The 14,207-nt window shown below is 42.9% G+C and overlaps 1 protein-coding gene across 1 annotated transcript in view; it reads right to left on the reverse strand.

The window, feature by feature from the left end:
- gnai3 (guanine nucleotide binding protein (G protein), alpha inhibiting activity polypeptide 3) overlaps positions 1–14,006 on the reverse strand; it is a 64,263-nt gene extending 50,257 nt beyond the window's left edge. Inside the window, exon 1 of the mRNA XM_045692881.1 lies at positions 13,146–14,006. Within this exon, the coding sequence (XP_045548837.1) occupies positions 13,146–13,263 (118 nt within the window). The 5' untranslated portion in view covers positions 13,264–14,006. The remainder of the gene's footprint in view (positions 1–13,145) is intronic.
- Positions 14,007–14,207: the final 201 nt, after the last annotated feature.

Here is a 14,207-nt window from a genome sequence, read left to right on the forward strand (position 1 = left end):
TAGCTAATTTGTTTGCGACATTTTATCTAGCTTCATTTCTGGACTGTTCGCGGTTATTGTCAAAGTTTCTCCATTAACGTAAGCTAACGTTCATGTTAGCTCGCTAGCAAGCTTAGCTAACTGTTAGAGCAGAGGTAGCTAGCTAAGTCAATAAGTTTAGGGTCTAGCCTATGTGATATTTAGATAGCTAATTGAGCTAGCTAGTGTTTTTGTTTGTAAAACATTGGTAGTCTAGCTAAGACTAGGCAAGAAAGCACCTGGTTAACATAGCTAGCTAGCTAACAGTCACAGTTAAGGGCTCTCGATGGTGCAGCTGTAAAACTTTGAGGCTCTGGGGACCCGTGCGAAACATTTTTTCAGTCTCCTGATGGGGAATAGGCATTGTAGAGTCCTCTTCACGACTGTCTTGGTGTGTTTGGACCACGATAGTTTGTTGGTGATGTGGACACCAAAGAACTTGAAACTCTCGACCCGCTCCACTACAGCCCCGTTGATGAGAATTCGGCCTTCCTTTTCCTATAGTCCACAATCAGCTCCTTTGTCTTGCTGACGTTGAGGGAGAGGTTGTTGTCCTGGCACCACACTGTCAGGTCTCTGACCTCCTCTCTTTTGGCTGTCTCATCGTTGTCGGTAATCAGGCCTACCATCGTCGTGTCGTCAGAAAACTTAATGATGGTGTTGGAGTCGTGCTTGGCCACGCAGTCGTGGGTGAACAGGGAGTACAGGAGGGGACTAAGCACATACCCCTGAGGGGCCTTCGATGTGATTTGAGTGAGAGTAGTAATGAAGGAACATAATGTGATCTGAGCAGTGTTGTAAAGTACTTAAGTAAAAATACCCCAAAAAACTACTCAAGTAGTTCTTTAACATATCTGTACTTTACTATTTACATTTTTGGCGATTTTCATTTCACTACCTTCCTAAAGAAAATAATGTACTTTTTACGCCATACATTTTTCCTGACACCCAAAAGTACTTTGCTAGTACTTTTACTTTACATTTTGACAGGAAAATGGTCCAATTCACACACTTATCAAGAGAAAATCCCTGGTCAGTGTTGTAGTGTGCCTCTGGCTATCCGTTAATAAAAAATAAAAACAATTGTACAGTCTGGTTTGCTTAATATAAGGAATTTGAAATGATTTATACTTTTACTTGATACTTAAATAGTATTTACTAGGTGACTTTTAATAGTCATTTTCTATTAAGGTATCTTTACTTTTACTCAAGTATGAGTATGTAGTACTATTCCCACCACTGGATTGACAGAGCAGTAATGAAGGAACATAACCATGTGATCTGAGTGATGGAGCAGTAATGAAGGAACATAACCATGTGATCTGAGTGATGGAGCAGTAATGAAGGAACATAACTATAGAATAACTATCTTCAAAGTAATGACTCGGGACGTCGGGTTGTGAAATGAAAGCTTCTTTTAATAATAATACTTGTTCACGTTACATTTAAACAACTTTAAATTCTACAAACAATAATAGAAAGTTGCTACCGAAAGTCAGGATAATCACTTGTACATAACTGGCACGTTCTCCTTTTTTCTACTTCCTGTCGCAAGGCATTCTGGTACTTGCAGTCAATACCGTAAATCCAATACTAACCAATACAGCAGAAATATGTATGTAGTTCACTCAATCTCCATCACACGAATTCTACTACAATTACATATGTAAATAACTGTAAAGTAAATATCTTTAGATACAGCTCAATGAATTAACTGTAAACATTAACTCTGTAACCCATTAAAAGTTACAACATCCTCCCACCCGATGAACAACTGTGTTCATCTAAATCGCTGAACAGGTCTTCTCAACAAAGTCCCTGAAGCAGTACGAACTGAACATGACCTAACTAGGCCATCTCGGCCTGGAAACAGTTCCTCAATCTTTCCTAGCTTCCAGGTTTGTCTGGGTGTGTTATCTTCGCCGATGAGTGCAACATCACCTGCTTTCAGTGGGGTGGGCTGTGGTGTCACAGCGGTGTGTTGACTTTAGATCCAGCAAGTAGTCTCTTCGCCAGCTGTTCCAAAAGCTGGTCACAAGTCTCTGCCTGTACTTCCATCTGTGTGTCATTTCCTCCTTGTTTAGCGTTGGGTGCTGAGTGTCAGCCGGAAATGGATTGGGTGGCAAAGATGTTCATCTTTTACCCACCAGGAAGTGTGCTGGGGTCAGGGGTTGTAGTTCATCCAGCTCATTGTGCATGAAGAGGCCTAGAATTTAGGATAGCTTCAATCTCTGTCAGGACTGTGCACATCTCTTCAAAGTTGAGTGAAGCTCTCCCAAGAACCTCTCTCAGGCATGTTTTCACTGACCTGACGAGTCTTTCCCAGAATCCGCCCCACCAGGCTGCTCGCTTGGTGATGAACGTCCAGGTGATGCCCCTTTCTGAGAAGAGCACCAAGAGTTGGGGCTCTTCGATTGCCTTTCACAGCTCTTTCAAGTCCTGATCAGCTCTCTTGAACATTTTTGCATTGTCTGAGTAGATTACCTTGCATAATCCTCTCCTTGAGATGAATATTTTCAGAGCTAACAGGAATGTCTCTGTTGACTGATCTGAGACCAGTTCCAAATGCACTGCTCTGGTTCTTCACAGAACCATTTTCTTTCATGTAAAGCGGTCCTGCAAAATCCACACCTGTGACTTTGAATGGTGGAGATTCAGTTATTCTGTCTTTTGGTAAAGGCGCAGTGACCTGGTGTCCGGCCCTTGCCTTGAATCTCTTGCTCACTATACATGTTGTCACTGTGCTCTTGACTAGCTGCCTAGCACGCAAGATCCAGTATCGCTCTCTGATTTGTACTAGAGTGTGTCTTGCTCCAGAATGCATCAGCTTCTCATGATGGTACTGTATCATTTGAGTATCTGTGCTTGTTGGGCAGAACCCATGGGTGCTGCTCTCTGAATGTGAAGTTGGACTTTTGCAGTCTTCCTCCTACACTGAGTAGTTTGTGTTCGCCCAGGAACGGTTTCAGTTCTCTGATTTTACAGTTATTGTTTAGGCCTTTTCCTGCCTTCAGTAGTTTGATATCCTGACTGAAACTCTTGTGTTCCTTGATCCTGTACTTTTGTGCTTCAGTTCGTCAGCAGTCGGTTCACCTTGATCTTTATGTTTGTACGAGCATTGCCTATGGATCTCATCATCCAGGCGGTCACTCTGAACACTCTTTTCAGTTTGCTGTACCTTTCAAGCTCCAACACGGGTTCAGTGATGTCTGTGTTTGCTGTGAGCTGTACAGTAACCTGGCGTCTGGACTTGAGTTCTGTATTCACCTCTTCTGGAACCTTGTTATCATCCATCTCCCCGGACTGATTGGATGATGTCAGAATGCTGGGTCCATTCCGACATAGCTAGCTCTGTGTTAAGTTTCAAACAGTTTGTCCTCTTGTAGGGAGGTCGGCTGGATTCGTTTTCCCTTCAATATGTGACCATGACTCTGGATTGGTCAAGGACTGGATCTCTGTCACTCTGTTCGCGACAAACTGTTTCCATTTCTGAGCTGAGTTGCAAATCCAATGCAGCACGATCATCGAGTCTGTCCACATTTTGATCTGTTTTTGTTCCATTTTCAGTGTGGTCATCAGGTTGTTTGCTAGTCTCGCTCCAATCACAGCTCCCATGAGCTTTAGGCGTGGCAGCGTCATTTTCTTGAGTGGGGATACCCTGGACTTGGATGCAACTAGACTTGTTGTTGTTTCCCTGTCTTGTGATTCACTTTGCAAGTAAGCTACTGCATCGCCTTTCACTTGCGTCACAGAACATGTGTAGTTCTGTGGCCGCATATCTACGCTGTACCACCTTGGTATGGTGAGCTGGTGTAACTGGGGTAGTTCTGAACACCACTGTTGCCATTCTCGTGTCAGATCAGGTGGTAATTATTTGTCCCAGCTGAGTCCCCTCTCTCACATTTCCTGGAACATGTACTTGATCCTTATGGTGAAGGTGGCCAGGAAGCCGAGAGGGTCGAAGATACGTGCAGACGACTGCGGAACACTTCTCTTTGTGTTTTCCTTTTGCTTTAGAATGCTCAGTAGCGGCTTGAGGTCAAACAAATACATCTGTTCCCGGTCTCCATACTAAACCTAAAACCTTCAGCACTACTCCATGTGTTTCTAGCGTCAATGGGTGGTGAGTTGTCGTACTTTCCTCCCATTTTGTTTTCAGTTGAGGAGAGTTGGTCATCCACTTGCAGAGGTCCATGCCTGAAATCGACAGTATTCGCTTTGCAGTTGTCACAAAGTAAGCCTCTTCAACATTGCGTGAACTTGCAATGAAGTCATCTACATAAGAGTGACTTTCTCAATATCTCTACAACTTCTGGTTGTTCTGTTTCATATTGTTTCAGGTGCTTCCTGATTGTAGCTGCCAGCAAGAATGGACTTGAGGAAGCTCCAAATAACACTCTTTTCATCCTCAGCATGCGCAGCTCCTCTGCATTTTCTCCCCTTGGTGGGCCTGTGAGCCATAGGAATCTCACGGCGTCTCTGTCTCTCTCTGCTACGGATATCTGCAAGAAAGCCTTCTTGATGTCTGCCATGAATGCGATCTCATGTAGTCTGACCATTACCAGAATGCTGAGCAGATCCGGATTCAGGTTCGGTCCTGTGAGAAGACAGTCATTGAGGGATGGACAGCCATCTTCATGGGACGAGGCATTAAACACCACTCTCAGATTTGTCGTCACCTTATCTTCTCAGAGTACTGCGTGGTGAGGTAAGTAGTATTTTACGTTGTCTGCACTTGATGCGTTGTCCTTGGGCACGTCCTCTGCCATATCCTGTTCTAAGTAGTCCTCTACTACTTCATTGTATCTGCTGTACAACATCACATCCTTCTTCAGTCTTTTCTTCAGACCTTCAAACCGTTTCTTGGCGATTCCATAGCTGTCTTGGAGTTCTGGAATTTCTCGTTTCCATGGCAACTCCACATGGTATCATCCATCTTTGAAGGTGGTTGTTTTCTCGAACCTCTGTAGAGCCTCGTTTTCCTCTGGGTTCTGTGTTTTCTCACATATAATACCCAGAGACTCAAGCGCCCAAAATGCATGCAGTTGTTTGGAGACTAGTGTGTCTTCATCAAGTGGGATGAACATGCATGTTGCCTCGGCGACACGATATGGACACTGGTCCCTGCACCAACCATCCAAAACTGCTCTCTAAAGCAACCAGCGTCTTTGTCAGTCGCTCCACTCTAAGTGATACTATCTGCCAGTATTAAATCTGCTCCTATCAGGACAGAGAGTTTAGGATCATTGTCATCTCCTGGAAAGTCTGCGAGCTGCAGTCCCTTTCTTTTGAGCTCATGTTGAATCTGTTCACCAGGAACCTTCATCACAGCTGTGCACCACTTGTGGGGTTTCAATTGCCTCTCACGCTATTCTCTGCTGTTTGTCCCAGACATTCTCCAAGATGACTTTCACTGTGTTGTGTTGGGACGTTGCTAGAAACACAGTGTTCCGTCCGTCTGGTTTCATCTTCACTGAATGGAGAATAACTGAGGAAACAATCATCTGCAGAAACAGTAGAGGGGTTGAACCTCACTCCTCTTAGCAGTACACACAGCAATGTGACATATGCTTCAGAAACAGTAGAGGGGTTGAACCTCACTCCTCTTAGCAGTACACACAGCAATGTGATATATGCTTCAGAAACAGTAGGGGGTTGAACCTCACTCCTCTTACCAGTACACACAGCAATGTGATATATGCTTCAGAAACAGTAGAGGGGTTGAACCTCACTCCTCTTACCAGTACACACAGCAATGTGATATATGCTTCAGAAACAGTAGAGGGGTTGAACCTCACTCCTCTTACCAGTACACACAGCAATGTGATATATGCTTCAGAAACAGTAGAGGGGTTGAACCTCACTCCTCTTACCAGTACACACAGCAATGTGATATATGCTTCAGAAACAGTAGAGGGGTTGAACCTCACTCCTCTTACCAGTACACACAGCAATGTGATATATGCTTCAGAAACAGTAGGGGGTTGCACCTCACTCCTCTTACCAGTACACACAGCAATGTGATGTATGCTTCAGAAACAGTAGGGGGTTGAACCTCACTCCTCTTACCAGTACACACAGCAATGTGATATATGCTTCAGAAACAGTAGAGGGGTTGAACCTCACTCCTCTTACCAGTACACACAGCAATGTGACATATGCTTCAGAAACAGTAGAGGGGTTGAACCTCACTCCTCTTACCAGTACACACAGCAATGTGATATATGCTTCAGAAACAGTAGAGGGGTTGCACCTCACTCCTCTTACCAGTACACACAGCAATGTGATGTATGCTTCAGAAACAGTAGGGGGTTGCACCTCACTCCTCTTACCAGTACACACAGCAATGTGATATATGCTTCAGAAACAGTAGAGGGGTTGAACCTCACTCCTCTTACCAGTACACACAGCAATGTGATATATGCTTCAGAAACAGTAGAGGGGTTGAACCTCACTCCTCTTACCAGTACACACAGCAATGTGATGTCTGCTTCCACATGACACATCTTTGACTTTACAGAATTTTGCTGTCTGTTTCTGTCCTGAACATAAAAAGCATCTTCCCATTGTCTTTAGTTTCTCTTTGCGTGTAGCAATATTGTGGTCAGGGCAGTTTTCTGATTTGTGGTCTGCACGGTCACAGAATAGACAGTTTTGTTCCTTCTGGCTGGCTGTATGCAGTGCTGTAGCAGATGGCATGTTGGGTCTTTTTGTTTTCATTTCATTGGAGTAGCATGACTTGTTCCATGCTTTGCTCTCTTTCTGTTGGTTGCATGATCTTGTCATTTGTAGTGCTCTCTCCCTGCTCTGAACCAACCCCCTTCTGTAGGAAACTGACGATTTCAGCCACTTTCCATTCATCATCTACTCCCCTCTGACGACTATAGTCAAGAGCTATGTTCTCTGGAATCATCTGCAGTAAGATTGGGCATAGTAGGCTTCAGACACTACACCCAGTGATTCCAAGCTCCTAATCTGAATTTCACATTCATCATATAGCTGCCTCAATGCATTTAGGTCAGAGGATTTCTTCACAGGAGTGAGATTCGGCAGCTTTGACATGTGAGAACTAATCACAAGATCTTACCTTCCAGATCTGCTCTCGAACAGAGCAATTGCATCATCATCATAGTTACTGTCTGTTAACATCAGTATTGCTACTGCCTTTGCAGCTGATCCAGTGAGATGTGTTTTCAGAGAAGTAAACGTCTCTTTATTACACAGTGAATCATTGCTGTGAATAGCAGTCTCATACTGGCTCCAAATCTCCTGCCACATACTGACATCTCCATAGAATTTCTCAATCAACTTTGGTAGCCTTACTGATTGTCTCTGTGATCTGTTTGAGTGAGGATCACTCACCCGTGCTGGTAGTGGATTGAGGTCCTTTTTTAAAAATCTTTATCAGTCGTTGTGCACGGCTCTTCAGCATGATAACACGCTCTTTGTAATCATCCGTGCATAACTGTTCAATTCCATGATCAAGTTCAAACAAGCTGTCCTCCCTCCTTAGCTGGTAGCAATTCCAACAATGTACTCAAGTGATCGGTATCCGGATTTGACTAGGTTATCTCCACATCAATCTGATTCAAAATCCGTGTTGTGGAACCTCGAATGGTTCCCCGCTTTGGTCTCATTCTCTCTGCTTCATGCCGACGTTCCTCCTCAACCATTTCAGTCGCTATGATCTTCGTAGCAGCTCATACTTTTCCCAGGTTCCGGCACCAAAAATATAGAATAACCATCTTCAAAGTAATGACTCGGGACGTCAGGTTGTGAAATGAAAGCTTATTTTAGTAATAATACTAGTTCACGTTACATTTAAACAACTTTAGATTCTACAAACAATAATAGAAAGTTGCTAGTGAAAGTCAGGATAATCACCTGTACATAACTGGCACGTTCTCCTCTTTTCTACTTCCTGTCGCAAGGCATTCTGGTACTTGCAGTCAATAGCGTAATCCAATACTAACCAATACAGCAGAAATATGTATGTAGTTCTCTCCATCTCACAAATTATAATACAATTACATAAGTAAATAACTAAAGAAAATATCTTTAGATACAGCTCAATGAATGAACTGTAAACATTAACTGTAACACATTAAAAGTTACAACAATAACGGTGATCTGAGTGATGGAGCAGTAATGCACACTTGAGGTATAGAATTTAGCAGCATTTAAAGCACACTGCTGGGTTTTCCGATCACAACCGATAACGAGTACCAAGTTGAGATCTTCAAGGTCCTTGGGGTCTAGATCACCAACAAACTAGGTAGCCTAGTGGTTAGAGCGTTGGGCCAGTAACCTTAAGGTTGCTAGTTCGAATCCCCAAGCTGACAAGGTAAAAATCTGTCGTTCTGCCCCTGAACAACTCACTGTTCCTAGGCCGTCATTGTAAATAAGAATTTGTTCTTAACTGACTTGCCTAGCTAACTTCTTTTGGCTTGGGGGCGCTATTTTCACGTCCGGATGAAAAGTGTGCCCAAAGTAAACTGCCTGCTACTCAGGCCCTGAAGCAAGGACATGCATATAATTGGTAGATTTGGATAGAAAACAATCTAAAGTTTCTAAAACGGTTTGAATAATGTCTGAGTATAACAGAACTGATTTGACAGGCGAAACCCTGAGCACAATCCATCCAGGGATTTAGTTTTTTTGAGGCCAATCTGTTTCCCATTGGTTTTCTATGGTAAGCCCATTTTAATAGAAATATGTTTGCAGTTCCTATAGCTTCCACTAGATGTCAACAGTCTTTAAAAATTGGTTGATGTTTTTCTTTAGAGAAATGAAGAAGTACGGCTTTTCAGAATGAGGGTCCAGTCTAGGGCTCTCTAATGTTTGATGCGCGCGACCTGGAACGCACTTTCTTTGTTTTCCTCCGGTATTGAACACAGTTTATCCCGTCTTAAATTTTATCGATTATTTATGTTAAATACCTAAAGTTGTATTAGGAAAGTTGTTTGAAATGTTTGGATCAAGATTACAGGTAATTTATAAGATATTTTGGAGTCATGTTGCGTGAGTTGGAACCGTTTTTTTTTTTTATCAAACGAGCCAAATAAATGGACATTTTGGAGATATAACGACGGAATTAATCGAACAAAAGGACCATTTGTGATGTTTATGGGACATATTGGAGTGCCAACAGAAGAAGTTCTTCAAAGGTAAGGCATGAATTAAATCGTTATTTCTGACTTTTGTGTCGCGCCTGGCGGGTTGAAATCTGATTTTCATGTGTTGGTATGCTGGGCGCTGTCCTCAGATTATCGCATGGTTTGCTTCGCCGTAAAGCCTTTTTGAAATCTGACATGGTGGCTAGATTAACAAGAAGTTCAGCTTTAATTTGGTGTATTGCACTTGTGAATGTATGAAAGTTAAATATTTTTAATAAAAAAATATATATATTTGGCGCTCTGCCATTTCACCGGATGATGTCAAATCGATCCTGTTAACGGGATTTGAGCCATAAGAAGTTAACCAACAATGCTTTAAGAAGTTAAGGTTTGTAAGTAAGCATTTCACTGTAATTTCTACACCTTTTATATTCGGTGTATGTGACAAATAAAATTTGATTTTAAGTGTGATAAAACTGATACGATTACGAGAATGACAAGATTGGCACACCCCTAGTTAACACGCTGTTCTGATAGAACAATCTGTTGTCTGCATTTGACCTAAAGAAGAACAATGCTGCTTCCCACTTTGCTTCACAACCTAGTACGGAATCGCTCCGTCCACGACTGCAAGGCCCTGCAGCGGGTGGTGAAGACGGCCCAGTACTGTTTCTTATTGTTGTTTCATTGTCCAGAAGGAACCTGCAAGTAAGCATTTCATTGGATGGTGTATACCATGTGTATCCTGTACATACGACTAATAAAACTTGAAACTATGAGCGAGACGACTGCTACAGTATAACTAATTTACAATAGGCCTACAGGGTGTGAACACTGCATATTAACAAAACATGTGAGTGTGGTGCGAGTGAGCACTCCTGTGTGTGTATGCATGTAGGTCTACAGGTCTGTATGTGTGTGTGTGCACACACACACACACACACACACACGCGTGTCTCCTAAATGGAGCCCAAATCACCACAGAGAGTCATTAAGTTCAATAAAACATGCATGGATGTTTGAATCAGCATTTGTACTGTAGCACCACACGAATTAGTCTAGCTTAGACAGTGAGGCCCTGCTGGAACAATGGTCACTATTTAGAGGTTCGACTGGTTACTAGACTATTTAGAGGTTGGACTAGGAATCCATAATAATAATAAGCACTTGTTTTTCAGCTAAGGAATCTACATCTGAATGATCCAAACAGTGTAAAGATAAAGCATATCATCTAAAGTGTTCTAGACTCCATTTCTACGTGTTCTGACTGACGACATCATGGATGGGAGTCAGGACAACTCTGACGCGACTAGAACAGACAACAAGCTTTAGTCAGGGATGGATTGTTCCGAGAGGAAAAGATGGGAGGGAACAGTTACTTTATGTTCTGCTCTGGATCAGGTAAACCGATAACACCTGACAGGTTTTCCTATCATCTTTAAAACATCTGAAACGTGTTACCTTACCCCCTCCCCCATAAAGCATGTGGTTGCCAATGGAGCCATAGAGTACAACTACAGCCAGGATATGGACAGACTATGTTCCATGTGAGAGATCACATCATTAGCTTTGTCTCTCTCTGTGTGTGTGTGTGTGTGTGTGTGTGTGTGTGTGTGTGTGTGTGTGAGAGTGAGAGTGAGAGTGAGAGTGAGAGAGAAACAGCACTATGCAGATTGGTGTTAAATAGGCTTACACATCTAGTGGGAGAACCTTCCAAAAGGACAACCATTTCTGTAGCACTCCACCAATCTTGCCTTTACGGTAGTGGCCAGACTGAAGCCACTCCTCAGTAAAAGGCACATGACAGCCCGCTTGGAGTTTGCCAAAAGGCACCTAATGACTCTCAGACCATGAGAAACAAGGTTCTCTGGTCTGATGAAACCAAGATTGAACTATTTGGCCTGAATGCCAAGTGTCACATCTGGAGGAAACCTGGCACCATCCCTACAGTGAAGCATGGTGATGGCAGCATCATGCTGTGGGGATGTTTTTCAGCGGCAGGGCCTGGGAGACTAGTCAGGATTGAGGCAAAGATGAACGGAGCAAAGTACAGAGAGATCCTTGATGAAAACCTGCTCCAGAGCGCTCAGGACCTCAGACTGGGGTGAAGGGAAACGGGAAAACAACCCTAAGCACACAGCCAAAACAACACAGGAGTGGCTTCGGGACAAGTCTCTGAATGTCCTTGAGTGGCACGGATTTGACCCCGATCGAACATCTCTGGAGAGACCTGAAAATAGCTGTGCAGCGACGCTCCCCATCCAACCTGACAGAGCTTGAGAGGATATGCAGAGAAGAATGGGAGAAACTCCCCAAATACAGGTGCCAAGCTTATAGTGTCATACCCAAAAAGCCAAAGGTGCTTCAACAAAGTACTGAGGAAAGGGTCTGAATACTTATGTAAATGTGATTTGTAAAAACCTGTGATAACTTGTGATATTTTTTTTTATACATTTGCAAAAAGTTTGAAAAACCTGTTTTTGCTTTGTTATTATGGGGTATTGTGATGTCATTATGGGGTATTGGGTGTAGATTGCTGAGGAAAAACTACTCATTCCATTTTAGAATACGGCTGTAACATAACAAAATGTCTAAAAAGTCAAGGGGTCTGAATACTTTCTGAATGCACTCTAAGTGATTCATTTACAATATTAATATAATTACAATAATATTGTTAAATGGGACAATCAGTAACAACAATAATGAAGGATAAAAATAACTATACAATGGACAATAATCTTACCGCACACACTCAGGGGTCTGATTACTTTCCGAATGCACTGTAATTCCAAAGTACACTCTGGCGAAATGTACATTGTTTGGTTAATAAAGCAATTTGAATTGAGAGAGAGAGTGTCCAGAGCTTAATAAGAGTTAATTCAACAAGTGGAGAAAGATCCTAAACTACATTCAGATGTCACCTACATACATACATAATGTTGCATAAAGTCATCAATTGAGATCCGATCACACTAAAGAAAGCAATGGAAGGGAAATTAACCCTATGTAGCTACAAGTGATGCCAGGACAACCTCTCCCTCAACGTGAGCAAGACAAAGGAGCTGATCGTGGACTACAGGAAAAGGGGGGCCGAACACACCCCCATTCACATCGGTTGGGCTGTAGTGGAGTGGGTCGAGAGCTTTAAGTTCATTGGTGTCCACATTACTAACAAACTATCATGGTCCAAACACACCAAGACAGTCTTGAAGCTGGCACGAGAATGCCTATTCCCCCTCAGGAAACTAAAAAGATTTGGCATGGATCCCTAGATCCTCAAAAAGTTCTATAGCTGCACCATCGAGAGCATCTTGCCCGGTTGCATCACCGCCTGGTATGGCAACTGCTCGGCTACAGAGGGTAATGCATAGGGCCAAGTACATCCCTGGGGCCAAGCTTCCTGCCATCCAGGACCTCTATACCAGGCTGTGTCAGAGGAAGACTCAAAGAATTGTCAGACTCCAGCCACCCTAGTCATAGACTGTTCTCTCTGCTACTGCACAGCAAGCGGTACCGGAGCACCATGTCTAGGTCCAAAAGGCTTAACAGCTTTCACCCCCAACCACAAGACTGCTGAACAGCTAATCAAATAGCTACCTGGACTATTTGCAGTGAATCCCCCCCTACACACACATTTTTTTGGTCACTTTACCCTACCTACATGTACATATTACCTCAATTACTTCGACTAACCTGTACCCCCGCACTTTGACTCGGTACCCCCTGTATGGCCTCGTTATTTTATTGCGTTACTTTTTAAAACTTTAGTAATTATTTTCTTAAAACTGCATTGTTGGTTAAGCATTTCACAGTAAGTTCTACACCTGTTTTATTCGGCGCATGTGACAAATAAAATGTGATTCAATTTGAAGCGATGTCTAACTACAATTGTACCACTGTTACGAAACAGCAAACAAAAGCATTTTCTTCCTCTAGATGTTGGTGCAATTGTTACTCCTTTTTTTTTGGTTACTGGGGAAATAGCAAGCTTTCTACTGTAAAATGACTTACCAAGTAGTAGTAGTTTCACTTCCCTGGACGCTTTGTCTCGGTCTTCTCGTAGGTTCCTATCAATCATTTTACTCCTTTCCATCGCTGCTTTATCCTCTTGGCTGATCGTACAACCCATTTTCAATCTCTTAGTTTGCTACTTGCGGCTTCTTCAATATCTGGTTTGAATGGCAGCTACCGCTCAGAAATAGTTGGGGGGGAAATAGAAAACGTTCGGGTGATTTGGCGATTAGTTTCGCCCAGTCAGAGCCAGAAACAGAGCCAGAAAAAGGCGTTGGCACTCCACCAGTCTCGACCACTATTGCTGCTATCTATCCCACATGGGAAAGAAACAGAGATGCTGACAAACTCACGCCACCAAACAAGTGTGGTTTAGCGTTGAAAGAACTACGGATGCTGCCGAACTAGTAGAAACTGCGTTTTCTGAACGTAAAAGTCGATCCCTGCGACCTACAGGCTAGCTTAGGAAGAAAGTAGCTACACCAAAAAAAAAATGGCTTTCCTATTACAAATGTTAACGTAGTAAAAAAATTAACTGGTGAGTAGCTCCCTCGTCCCGAATTCTTTCAAAACTACTGGCTCTCTAGCTCGTAATACCACTCAAAGCTACTGCGTAATTGATTCATACAAAATATCTACCTACAAATGTCAAGTCTCCTTGATTTTTGCCAATGTTGTCGCATATGGCGAGCGTGTACGCATCTGCCAGCTGCGCTCACGTACGTCACAACAGGCTAAAAAGACAATCTATATTTGGGGGATGGATGGACAAGGATGTGCCTCTCCGACACTAAAATAATATCGGCCTACACATTACTCTGGTCTCAGTAGTAGATGCTCAGTAGATGTTAATGCTCACCCTTTGACTATGATTGTTGCAGCAATCCAAAAGCCTCTATTTGAGGAAATACAATACATCATTTCTTTTTTTTGGGGGGGGGGGGTCGGTCAGAGGAACTTTTTTCTTTGGTATGAGCTCCCCCAGTGGAAATCTATCGTCATTACAGGCAGCTCAGATTTATGAGGGCACATCTGCATCCAGTCAAGACCTGATGAGACAGA

Source organism: Salmo salar, chromosome ssa13 (assembly GCF_905237065.1).
Source record: "Salmo salar chromosome ssa13, Ssal_v3.1, whole genome shotgun sequence".
NCBI lineage: Eukaryota > Metazoa > Chordata > Actinopteri > Salmoniformes > Salmonidae > Salmo > Salmo salar.